Source organism: Miscanthus floridulus, chromosome 8 (assembly GCF_019320115.1).
Source record: "Miscanthus floridulus cultivar M001 chromosome 8, ASM1932011v1, whole genome shotgun sequence".
In the NCBI taxonomy this organism is placed as follows: Eukaryota; Viridiplantae; Streptophyta; class Magnoliopsida; order Poales; family Poaceae; genus Miscanthus; species Miscanthus floridulus.
The window spans coordinates 167,818,857-167,832,060 of record NC_089587.1 but is presented as its reverse complement, the minus strand read 5'-3'; the positions used below and the strand labels follow the sequence as shown (position 1 = coordinate 167,832,060).

The following is a 13,204-nucleotide window of genomic DNA, read 5'->3' as shown; positions in this document are numbered from 1 at the left end:
CCCTTTATTTTATTTTTTATAAAATAAATTCTGGCACCGAAAAGACCAAAACACAAGCAAAGCCAGCGAGCGCGACTGTCTTCGGTGTCTCCTCTCCGATCAAATCCACATCGGAACAACCACTGAAAAGCACGCGGTTCCTACCCGTCCGGCCGCCGCCATCAACACCACCGGTGGGAGGTGCCTGTCCCCGCTGCTCGGCTCCGGCACGGAGCGTCCCTCCCTCCGCTCGTTCTGCAGTTTTCAACGGAGGTTGGGTCCCGTCAAAAAAAATCTGATCCTCCCGTCTCTCTGAAGCCGGCTTTCTTGACTAATCGGCGGCGGAATTTCGCGGCCTGGGTCTGGCCGCCTTGTCTTGTTCCTCCCCATCGGTACTTGCCTGGTGGCTGATACCTTCTATTCCCTTCCCTTGTTTGGTGTTCAAAAGGCGCAATTCCCACTTGGTTCTTGGTTTGTTGGAGGTCGTCACCTTCTTCCTGCTTTGATTTTTTCCTTCGGCGGGAGCGTCGTCAACGCGACGACTCGAGCGGGTAAGATTCGTTCCATCTTTTCGGCGTTCATTTACTTCGTTGTTTATCGCCGGCGTCGGGTGGGATTGAGCGATATTCGTGGCCAATTTTGCATCTTACAGGTGCTCGGCTGGTGGAGCTACTTGTCGCGTCGGCATTGGTCATCATGGGCGGCGTGTGTTCGGCGGGGATCGCCGGGGACAAATCGCCGACGGAGCTCTCGTTCCGAGCGATGGGGTTCGTGGTGGAGCAGGATTTCAGGGCCTTCTCAGCCGCCAGCAAGAACAAGACCGCGCCCATCGAGGAGGCGGTGGATCCTAACCAGGTGAGCGATCAGTCGTTTCGTCTGTCTGATAAGGGCTCGCCGCCGTCCACGAGCGGCAAGGCTCGTCGCTCGGTCTCCAAGGAGCCGCATTTGACGCATGCTGAATCGTGGAAGGCCAAGGCTGGGAAGCCTAGGAGAAGCATGACCGGCAAGGCTGGTCCGAGCAAGGCAAGTCTTTCCTTCTGGATTTACATGTGCTTGTATAATTGCGCATCAAATTTGATAAGTTCATTGTTGGGAAACAAATGTTGGATCGTGCATTAAGACTTAGGTGTGGTATTACATTGTGTAATGAGTAATGACAATAATTTTGCTGAAAATAATGTTACTTTGTGATCTTATTGGTAATGAGAGGAGCTAAGTTCTTACATTGTAGCATGAACCTTGTGTCAATCTATCGAGTTGTGTATCCAGACATGGTTTCTGTGCTTCAGAAGAAGCTTGTTTTGCCAGGTTTCGTAATACTTCTGTTTTTCTCGACTCTTCTTGCAGGTTTCAGACATAGGCATAGCCCTTGGTAGAAAGAGTACCTCTGGACTTGGGAAAGCAGTAGAGGTTCTAGATAATCTGGGCAGCAGCATGTCAAGTTTGAGCCCTGGAGGGGGTTTTGTGGCGGGACCAACGACAAAGGGGAACAAAATATCAATCCTTGCATTCGAGGTTGCAAATACAATAGTTAAGGGCATGAGCCTCATGCAGTCTTTGTCCAAAGAAAACCTGAACTATTTGAAGGACATGGTCCTTCTATCAGAAGGTGTACAACGTTTAGTTTCAAGCAACATGGATGATCTGATGAGAATTGCTGCAGCCGACAAGAGGTTTGCCAACACGTATATTAGCATTTTAATTCTGTGATGGTTAGCCCAACTTTAACGTTCCTAAATAATAAAAGGTTTCATATTCTGGTCACATCTTTGCAGGCAAGAGCTGAGTATATTTTCACGAGAAGTCATAAGATTTGGGAATCGTTGCAAAGATCCTCAGTGGCACAACCTAGATCGTTATTTCTCTAAGTAGGTTCCCACCGTTAACATGGCTTAATGATTGATTCCTAATGTAATGATCTCACTAGTCCTTGTGTTTGTTTCCAGGCTAGGGTCAGAAATTACACCCCAACCAGAATTAAAAGAAATGGCAAAAGCAGATATGCAGCAACTGATGGCCCTTGTTCGACACACTGGTGTGAGTATTACATACGTTGACAAAGTCTCTAGTGTTATTACAGAAAACAAACTGTGTTTGATTACATTTCTTTGGTTTTTGTTAACCTTTGCAGATCATGCAATCCATTTGATTCCTCTAGCCTTTTCTGATTTGGTTGCTATTTCACTACTTGTCCCATAGGATCTCTACCATGAATTACATGCATTAGATAGATTTGAGCAAGATTATAGCCGTAAATTGGAGGAAGAGAAAAGATCAGTTACATTTGAAAGGGGTATGCCGATGTTCATCCATGTATTGCCCTTGTAGTTTCAGATGCTATTTTGCTGCCAGTCCAATTCCCTGATCTCAGCACACTTATAACTGACTGTCATGAATGAACAGGAGATACTGTTCAGATTATCAGACAAGAACTGAAGAGCCAGAGGAAGCATGTACATAATTTGAAGAAAAAGTCTCTTTGGTCTAAGTCTCTTGATGATGTAAGTAGTTCATATGCAAATCATGCACAAGATAAAGTGTACACAGATGGAAATTTGGTAATTTTCTGCTTTTAACGGGCGAGATGAATGATGCAAATTGTACCTCCTATTTGTAGGTCATGGAGAAGCTTGTAGATATTGTCCAGTTCTTACATGTCGAGATTCAAGATACTTTTGGGCCTTGTGGTAAGGTTGCTCGCCCACTCTATATTTGTCATCAAACCAGTCACGAGTACCACCCTAGTAATTACTACTAACTTGTCTGTTTTGTGTTCTTTTGTTCCTGTAGATGGAGAGTCAAACGAATCGCAAGAGAGCCGTCAAACGTTGGGGTCTGCTGGTCTCTCTCTTCACTATGCTAATATCATTTCTCAGATTGACAATATTGTAAGTGTCTCGTGTTTACTTAAATATATTTTGCTGCCTCATTTCTCTTTTGCATGTGTCCACATTGGTCAGCTACATTTATTTTTCATATTCAAATTATCAATAGAAAGAGTACCTCTGGACTTGGGAAAGCAGTAGAGGTTCTAGATAATCTGGGCAGCAGCATGTCAAGTTTGAGCCCTGGAGGGGGTTTTGTGGCGGGACCAATGACAAAGGGGAACAAAATATCAATCCTTGCATTCGAGGTTGCAAATACAATAGTTAAGGGCATGAGCCTCATGCAGTCTTTGTCCAAAGAAAACCTGAACTATTTGAAGGACATGGTCCTTCTATCAGAAGGTCTACATTTATTTTTCATATTCAAATTATTCTTCACATCTGATTCGACGGGTGCGAAGGGTAAAGAAGCTAGTCGAACCAACTAGGATCCGTTTAGGCAGTTGGAATGTAGGATCGCTTACAGGTAAGTTAAGAGAATTAGTTGATACCGCGACTAGGAGGCGTGTAAATATATTATGCGTTCAAGAGACTAAATGGAAGGGTCAGAAGGCGAAGGAGGTGGACAATACAGGTTTCAAGCTTTGGTACACAGGGACAGTTGCGAATAGAAATGGAGTAGGAGTTTTGATTGATAAGAGCCTCAAGAATAGTGTGGTGGGAGTGAGAAGGCAAGGAGATAGGATTATCTTAGTCAAGCTTGTCATTGGTGATATGGTCTTGAACGTAATTAGTGCGTATGCCCCCCCAAGTAGGCTTCGACGAGAGTGCTAAGAGACAGTTCTAGGAAGACTTAGATGGCCTGATTAGAGCTGTACCCAGTAGTGAGAAGCTTTTTATAGGAGGAGATCTTAATGGGCATGTAGGTACTACAAGCGCAGGTTTCGAGGCAGTTCATGGAGGTTTTGGGTATGGTAGTAGGAATCAGGAGGGGGAGGAAGTTCTAGACTTCGCGGTAGCTTTTGACCTGATGATAGCCAACACTTTCTTTAGAAAGAGAGAAACTCATCTAGTGACCTTCAGTAGCGGACAACACTCTAGCCAGATTGACTTTGTCCTCACAAGAAGAAATGACAAACGAGCATGCTTGGGTTGCAAGGTGATACCAGGGGAGTGTGTTGTTTCTCAACATAAGCTTTTGGTGGCAGACTTTCGTTTTCAGGTGCGTGCCCGTAGGGATAAACAAGCTAAGATTGAAAGAACAAAATGGTGAAAACTGAAAGGGGAGACGTCAAAGGTATTCCGGGAAAGGGTTATCAAAGAGGGCTCTTGGAAGGAAGAAGAAGACATAAACAACATGTGGGAGAAGATGGCAACCAACATTCGGAAGGTGGCCTCAGAGGTATGTGGAGTAACCAAAGGAAGCGTCGGCGAGGCTAAAGATACTTGGTGGTGGAACGAGGAAGTCCAAAGGGCTATTAAGGAGAAGAAAGAGTGTTATAGATGCTTGTACCATGACAGGAGTGTGGACAACATAGAGAAGTACAAGGTGGCAAAGAAGACTGCAAAGCGAGCTGTAAGTGTGGCAAAGGGTAGAGCGTACGAGGATCTTTATCAATGTTTGAGTACGAAGGAAGGAGAGAAGGACATTTATAGGATGGCTAGAGTTCGTGAGAGAAAGACAAGGGACTTCAACCAAGTTAAGTGCATTAAGGATGAAAGGGAGCATCTCTTGGTGAAGGAGGATGAGATCCGACATCGATGGCAAGAGTATTTTGATAAATTGTTCAATGGTGAGAATACGGACACAACCTTTCAGTTGGATAACTCTTTTGATGACACCAATAGGCGTTTTGTGCGGAGAATCCAAGAATCTGAGGTCAGAGAGGCGTTGAAAAGGATGAAAGGAGGTAAGGCGATGAGACCGGATGGTATCCCAATCGAGGTGTGGAGATGTCTCGGGGACATAGCTATAGTATGGCTAACCAAGCTGTTCAACCATATTTTTCGATCGAACAAGATGCCTGATGAGTGGAGGAGAAGTATATTGATACCGATCTACAAGAATAAAGGGGATATTCAAAGTTGTACTAATTACCGGGGAATTAAGTTGATGAGTCATACTATGAAGCTATGGGAGAGAGTTATCGAGCATCGCTTGAAAGCAATAACGCGGGTCTCTATGAACCAATTTGGTTTCATGCCCGGAAGGTCAACCATAGAAGGCATTTTCTTAATAAGACAAGTTATGGAGCGGTATAGGGAGAAGAAGAAGGACCTACACATGGTTTTTATTTACTTGGAGAAGGCTTATGATAAAATACCAAGAAATGTTATGTGGTGGGCTTTGGACAAACATAAAGTCCCAACGAAGTACGTCGGGCTCATTAAGGACATGTACAACAATGTTGTGACTAGAGTTCGAACAAGTGATGGAGACACGGATGACTTCCCAATTAGGATAGGACTACATCAAGGGTCAGCTTTGAGCCCTTATTTGTTTGCCTTAGTAATGGATGAGGTCACAAGGGACATACAAGGGGACATCCCTTGGTGTATGCTTTTCGCGGACGATGTAGTGCTAGTTGATGAAAGCCGAACATGAGTGAATCAGAAACTGGAGTTATGACGGGAGAGACTTTGGAGTCCAAAGGTTTTAGACTTAGTAGAACTAAAACTGAGTATATGAGATGTGACTTCGGCACTACTATTCTGGAGGAGAAAGATATTAGTTTGGAAGGTTAAGTAGTGCCTAGGAAGGATACCTTTCGATATTTAGGATCAATGCTACAGAGAGACGGGGATATTGATGAAGATGTTAGCCATAGAATCAAAGCAGGGTGGATGAAGTGGCGGCAAGCATCTGGTGTCCTATGTGACAAAAGGGTACCACAGAAGCTAAAAGGCAAGTTTTATAGGACAACGATTAGACCTGCTATGTTGTATGGTGCAGAATGTTGGCCTACGAAAAGACGACATATTCAACAGATAAGTATTGCGGAAATGCGTATGTTGCGTTGGATTTGCGGTCATACAAGAAGGGATCGAGTTCGGAACGATGATATACGTGATAGATTAGGGGTAGCACCAATTGAAGAGAAGCTTGTCCAACACCGGTTGAGATGGTTTGGACATGTCCAACGGAGACCTCTAGAGGCACCGGTGCGTAGTGGAATCCTAGGCCAGAATAGTAACGTGAAGAGAGGCAGAGGAAGACCGAAGTTGACTTGGGTAGAGGCAATAAAAGGTGACTTGAAAGGATGGAATATACCCAAAGACTTAGCCTTAGATAGGAGTGCTTGGAAGACAGCTATTCACGTGCCTGAACCTTGATTGCTTCTGCTGGGTTTCAACTCTAGCCTACCCCAACTTGTTTAGAACTTAAAGGCTTTGTTGTTGTTGTAAATTATCAATAGGTTATGCTGAAACTAGCAGACCAAATATTCTGTATATATTCTCTAGATATTTGGTTCTACAGTCCACAACCTGTAGCCATATTGGCCAATGATGTTATAGGATACGGTTCAAAAATCCGGTTGGGTTACTACATTCTGAAACTTCGAAATCTTCACTTTAGAAGTGCTATTTTTACAGCCAATCAGTCATCATACGGAAATCTTGCAACTTTTGTTCTGGAAAAAAAAGGAATGCTGTCATAGTTACAGATCTCATGCAACTAATGAGCATAAATGCATAATTGGAACATACTTTCAACAAAATACTTGTTGAACAGCCCTGGGGAACTGTTTACTAACTGATATTAACGTCGCTGCTTAAGGTTTCCCGAAGCTCTGTTCCCCCTCAAAGTACAAGAGATGCACTCTATCAAGGTCTGCCCCCAAATGTCAAGTCTGCTCTTCGAACAAGACTACTAACTTCCACAGAATCTGAAGAGGTACTCTGATGCTTGAATATGATGCTCCATTATCCACATTGACAACATCCACACGGGAGCTTTATATTTTCTAAACATTATTTCCTGCTGCGTTAGGTTCCGATCACTAAAATCAGGAGTTCAATGGAGAAAACTTTGCAATGGATTGTCCCGGTTGCCAATAATACGGCCAGGTACTTCAAATCGAAATGTTTTAGCTACAAAAAAAATAGAATCGACTTTGATGTTAACCTTTGTTTGTAATGCTATGAACCAGAGCACACCATGGATTCGGATGGGTTGGCGAGTGGGCGAACACAGGGTAAGATAAGACACTGATCCATTTTCTTTTTGTTAAGAGTAATTATTATTCGTCAAAGTATATACTAAGCTAAATGTGTGAGGCCAAACTGAAGAACTCTCCGATTTGTGCTTGTGCAGGAATGATCCGTCACGGAAACAGGCTGGGCAACCTGACGCGCTGAAGATCGAGACCCTGTATCACGCGGACAAGGAGAAGGCCGACGCGTGCATACTGGACCTGGTGGTGTGGCTCCACATCCTGATCAGCTACAGCAGGCCGCCAAACAACAGGTCACCGAGCCGATCCCCCGTGCGTTCCCCGGTGCACGCGGCCCCGGCGGTGCCAGCAGCAGCATCGTCCAGGGGCGCTGCTGCTGGGCTCACCCGGGAAGACCGCGAGATGCTGCAGGACGCGTACACCCGGCTGCGGTCCGCTGGGACGACTGGGAAGAGCAAGAGCCAGGAGCTGTCGACGGCGGGCCGCGGCCACAGGCTGGCGCTGAGCAGGAACGACAGGCTGAGCAAGAGCGGCAGCCACTCCCGGGAGCGGGAGCACGGCGGCAGGGTCTTCCCCCTGGCGACGGGCAGGTCTGCCGCCTCGTCGTCGCCCGTGGTTGTTGGCTTCGACATCGACCGGATCAGGGGGGCGCTGGACGTGATGGACAGAGTGGACGTGCAGAAGCAACCGTGAGGTCGCTCATCAGCGCAGCGAAGCTGTGGAGGGTTCAGGAGACAGCAGAGCAGGTGGTGTATGCATGGCAATGCACGCCATGGGTGTCTGTGTACTGAAAGGCGTGAGAGGATCGTGAGTGTGAAGAGCGATGGGAAGGAAAGGAGAGGTGTAGTAGACCAGGATTAGGATTGGGAAACCATGATGTGGCGAGTGATCGTGTGGATTACCAGCAGATTATGAGCTTAACTAGCATACATAATGCCTGCAGAAACAGTGCAGGATGGATATAGCACATGCATATACATACGTAGGCAAGATTTTTTTTCTCCTTTTTGTTTGTCTTGCTGTCGGCGGTCAGTCAGTATACGTATTTGTGTGTATGCTCCTGCCTCCTGGTTTGGGCTCGTTGACATCCAAGATTGCTGTGGCATGCATGCATCGCCTGGAGACGCAAGCAACCTGTGGGTGGATGGCTGCCTATTCCTACCACCATGCCTTGCCTGCTGACTTGCTGAGCGGTGACTGTACTGCAATACAACAGAGTAGTACATGTACATGCTCGTGACCTTGAGAGGCAAAGGCCGAAAGGCGATGCTGAAGCAGCGTGCGTGTCAGGAAGCGAATCTTGCGATACCGCTCGCATAGGGCCCCCGGAACCCGGATGGCTGGAACCACCGGAGCGATCAGAGCAGTCAGGAAGAGTCGAAGAGACGGACGATTCATCTGAAGAGCGAGCGACTGCTGCGTCAGCAGGGTCGGGGAAGTTATAGAGAGGGACGTCGACGCCGATGATGTGTGGGGTGGACTGGTGGTGGCTGTGTCCGTGTGTGTGTGCGCGCGCGCGTCACGGGAAACCCTGCTACTGCTAGCTGGTCCATATGCGCCTAGACTGGAGCTGTTGTTGCCTGTATCTCTGTACGTGCCCATGCGGCTCGGCGATATCCATCCCTGTTCACAATGCGCCCGCCGTTGCATGGTTGCGATCCTCGCTCGGTGCCCGTCCACCCACCAGCCTTTGCAGCCGTACATGGGTGACGTACGGCTCAGAGACCAGAAGCAAGCAAGCAATGGCATAGTCGTCGATAGAGCTTCGTAATCATCCGCTTCGTTCAACACCCGGTCCACACGTATGGTGTGATGCAGGAAATCCAGCCGTAGGGTCCGGTCCGGCCCGTCGACAGGCACGTCCATCAAAGTCATATCTGTGTCCCATGCATGCTGGACGACGTAGACGTTAGGATACGAGTATTTATACCTACTTACGGCCACTCGCCCACTGCCTTGCCAAAGTTTTACTCCCTCCGTTCCAACTTATAATTCATTTGACTTTTTTTTTACTCCAAGTTTGGTAGCTCGTCTTATTAAAAAAAATTTATATAAACATAGTTAAATTTAAGTCATTTTTGAAAAACTTTTATTAATAAAGTAAGCCACAACAAGAAGTTATATTTAGCATAAATTTTTGAATAAGGCGAGTGATCAAGCTTATGGTCAAAAAATTAAATAAACTATAATTTGGAACGAATTTAGTACTCAATTTTTGTTCCAAAAAATAAAACCGAACCGCATGCTCCGCACGTGCTTTTTGGAAAAGAGAGATTTGTACGGATATTGGGCCTGTTTGGTTCATCCCTCCTAAAGTAAACGGCCAAATAAACTTTAGTCACTTTAGCTACTAAATTGTCAAATCAAACAGGAGTGATTAAAGTTTAGTCGTTGATTTTAGTAGCTAAATTTTAGTAACGAGAAACCAGGGCCATTGTATTGGTCGAAGTACGTGAGCAGGAATAGCAAGCTTCCGCGGTTCCAAAATCAAAGGTGTATATTCTCTTTGTTTCTTTTTATTTAGAAGATACATATAGTTTTGTACGTGTACATATATAAGTAATATATTACTATGACGATGTGAGAAGAGATGTCCTAACCAATAATGGAAATAATATTGTAAAAAAATCTTAAATTTAGTTTTGAGGTAAGCTATGATGTCGATTTATTTGCTGGAGATTGCAAAACGATAAAGTAGTGTACATGCAAAAATCTTTCATGTAATCTACCTCGATGATTTAAAACGTGTTGTTTAAGAATGTCGGATATCTATACCCGGGTATCCGAGTCAAAGGATTAATGAGCGTCACGTCGGCTCATCCGATGGTTAAGGACGTAACTGCGGCCTCATCCGACCCCCAGGGGCCGGGCCACGCCCCATCCGATTCCGAGGACTAGGTTTCTGCCTCATCCGACCCCAAGGCGTGGGCTCCGACTCCGAGGACGAGGTTTCCACCTCGTCCGACCCCAAGGCGAGGGCTCCGACTCCTCCGACCCTAGGGTGCGGGCTCTGACTCGTCCGGTCCCACAGGAGGGCTTCGCCTCGTCCGACCCCCGAGGGTCGGATTCCGTCTCGCCTGGCCCCCAGGGCGAGATTTCCGCCTCGACCGTTCCCTGGAGGTCGGATTTGCTACCGGACAAAAGCAGTGGCCCCAGGGTGGGACCCGAGCCGCTTCAACCACTACGGCGTGGAGGCGCACGCCCGGGAGCACGTCTCGAGTGCGTCCTGATCCGACTAGCGATCGCATCGGGACATGCTGGGAGACTCACATCGCCCACCGCGTCAATAGGCCAACACTATGCTGCTAACTCCCTGCCTGACCACCGTCCAACGTCAGTCGACCGGCGTCAGTTGACTGGCACTGTACCGCTAGCCCCCCGTATGGCTTCTGTCAGGAGACCCTTTGACCATTCTGTCCGCTCTGAAGGGATGGAAGACAAGAACGACGCACGACGCCTGCACGTATGCTGCAGCGGCTAACAGGACCCTGGTGCAACGCCGCTGCCACCACGATCTACAGGGTCAGCGGGACCCACGTGAAGAGGAGGACGACACACCCCCGGGAGCCTTATTTCTCTTTCTTTTTTCCCTCTTCCCTTCTATCGGTCTCTGGTATCCTGTTCTATCCCCTTGGTCTATAAAAGGGAAGGCAGGCACCGTTCAAGGGAGATCGATCGACCGATAGATCGAGCAGTAGAAGCATCGAGCAATCGAACCACAAAGACTTGGGAGCTCCTCCCTCTCTCGCCGGTTTGTAACCCCCTACTACAAACTCAATGCTGGTAACACGAGCAGCCCAAAACTGGACGTAGGGACATTTGGCCCAAACCAGTATAATCCTTGTGTCCTCTTAGCACACTATCCGGGTCAGACGCGCAATATACAAATTTACTAGTCGGCTGTTCAAAACACTGACAGTTAGCGCGCTAGGTAGGGGCCTTTTGCGCATCTCGACATCAACACTAGTCCTTGGATAACTAGTCACAACATCACCTAGGTCCTGGGCGCGCATGTGCGCTTTGGAGACCTGGATTTCATCATCACGACAGAGGGAGAGCTAGCGCGGGCACCCATCGTCATTCAGCCTCTCCACTCCGCTGGCCTCGACACGATCATCAAGGCGCTTGAGGAGCTACGACAGCACGCACTGGAGGCCCACGCCCCTAGGAGCAGCCAGCTCTTCGACTTCAACTATGTGAGGTTAGAGCGTCAGCTCGGCTAGGACCCCAACCGTCTTGGAAGGGCCTGCGCCACCTCACCTTCTCGTTCACCAACGTCATGGCGCAACTTACCGGGAGAGAGCCGCTCTCCCTAGAGTACCTCATCCGGAGCATCCCGATAGTGCTCCCGTTCGATATCCAGAACACCACAGAGACCGTTGGCCACTTTGTGGCACAACAAATGATTCCATTCCCCATGGATGATGAGTTCGTGGGGGTGATCGAACACGTCACAGAGTCTTTCCATGACCTCCTCATAGAGGAGCCAGAGTCGCCCTCTGGCTCTGACTCTAGCAGGGGAGCCATCACCCCTCTCATGAATGCTTCATGATAGGTACCCCTAAGGGACACTTAGAAAGCATCCACGACGAGGAGGCTACCTCGACAAACGACCTCGACAACGAGGTCGAGGGAGATACAGAAGCCCCACCCCGCCTATGGGTGGAGTAGCTGAAGTCCCAGCACCTAGAGCTTGAGGAAGCATGACTCCATCTTGAGCAGGAACGCGCGAAGCTCGATCCAGAGACGGGGGATGCACACGCGCCATGGCCCATGACATGAACCGGAGGATCGTTGAGGACGATCAAGTGCTCCCGCCCTTCGCCTGGACAAGGCAGAACATCGCTCCTGCAGTAGCCTTGCTCAGGGGGCTTCCGATGCCTATGACGCCCGAGGATCGATGGGCCCACCATGAGATTTGCACGCTGCTCGAGCGTGCTGCTATGTAGCAGGCTGAGAGCTCGCTGTCTCGGCGACAGGAGCTCAATGCCAGCTAGCGCATGCCCTCAGTGTGACCTAACAAGGACGCATCAGTCCACCAGGCGCCACATGATGGCAGTCCATGCATCACTATTTCAGTGCAGGATTGTCTTGGTCGCAACCGTGACGTGCGCGACACCCTCGACGCCCGCTGGCATAACTGCAGTGATGCGGGGGAGGGGGCCAGCCGTGGTTACCACCCTCGACGATGCAGACGCTATGACTGCAAGGAGGACTGGAGTCATAGACCTGAACCAACGAGGCCCTAGGCCTTTAGTTGGCATATCCTCAAGGCGACGCTCCTGCCCCAATACCGCCCATCGACTAACATCCCAAAATACTTTGGGGAAATGAACCTAGGCTTGTGGCTCGAGGACTACCGGCTTGCCTGCCAGGCCAGTGGTGCGGTCAGTGACAACTTCGTCATCTACAATCTCCCCCTGTTCCTGGCTGACTCGACGCAAACATGGCTGAAGCACCTTCCGCCCAACTACGTTCAAAGTTGGGCAGACCTAAAACAAATCTTTGTGGGGAACTTCCAAGGCACTTGCACGTGCGCTGGGAACCCCTAGGACTTGAAGAACTACCGACAGAAGTTGGGAGAGACTCTCCACAAGTACATCCGACGCTTCTCCTAGCAGTGCAATGAGCTCCCCAATGTCGCTGATGTTGACATCATCGGAGCCTTCCTATCAGGGACCACCTGTGAGTCCCTGGTCCATAAGTTGGGACATAAGGGCCCATAGACTACCAAGGAACTCCTCGACATCGCGACCAGCCACGCTTCCGGTGAGGAGGCGGTTGGAGCAATTTTTTATCGCTCTAGAGGCAAGGCAAAGTAGAATGAGGATGCCAATGATGGCCCCTCCGACCGTTCAAATAAGAAGAACCAAAAATAGCGCAGGGGCTTGCTCGTGGCCACCACCGAGCAAAAAGCCAGTCGAGCGCCGGTCAAGGGCACCTCCGATCACTTTGACAAGCTGCTCTAGGGCCATGCCTAGACCATGCCTTCCCCATCAAACATATGTACAAGGACTGCTCCCTCATGAAGCGCTTCTTCATCGGTATCTCCAAGAAATGGGAGCAAAAGAAGAAGCCCAAGGCAGAAGCCGATGACACCGAAGAGAAGGATGGTGGCTTTCCGTTGCCGGATGGCTGCCTTATGATCTTTGGTGGGCCAAAGGCATATGGCTCCAAGCGTCGATAGAAGCTCGCACGCTGAGAGGTTTATGAAGCTGAGCCCAC

General features: G+C 48.5%; 1 protein-coding gene across 4 annotated transcripts; it reads left to right on the top strand.

The window, feature by feature from the left end:
- Window positions 1-4: 4 nt before the first annotated feature.
- On the top strand, window positions 5-7,991 carry LOC136477501 (protein PSK SIMULATOR 1-like). 4 transcript variants are annotated; one of them, XM_066475685.1, is made up of 14 exons: window positions 5-530; window positions 632-834; window positions 949-1,002; window positions 1,327-1,652; window positions 1,755-1,847; window positions 1,926-2,016; window positions 2,179-2,272; window positions 2,383-2,480; window positions 2,597-2,666; window positions 2,770-2,867; window positions 6,583-6,699; window positions 6,796-6,872; window positions 6,956-7,000; window positions 7,120-7,991. In XM_066475685.1, exons 2-14 carry the CDS (start codon window positions 676-678, stop codon window positions 7,670-7,672), a joined length of 1,875 nt encoding a protein of 624 aa, XP_066331782.1. In that variant the 5' UTR covers window positions 5-530; window positions 632-675; the 3' UTR covers window positions 7,673-7,991. The 4 variants fall into 4 exon arrangements, with proteins under 4 accessions (XP_066331782.1, XP_066331781.1, XP_066331780.1 ...); XM_066475684.1 differs by having other exon boundaries at window positions 7-252; window positions 428-530; window positions 632-1,002; XM_066475683.1 differs by having other exon boundaries at window positions 7-371; window positions 462-530; window positions 632-1,002.
- The last annotated feature ends 5,213 nt before the right edge of the window (window positions 7,992-13,204 follow it).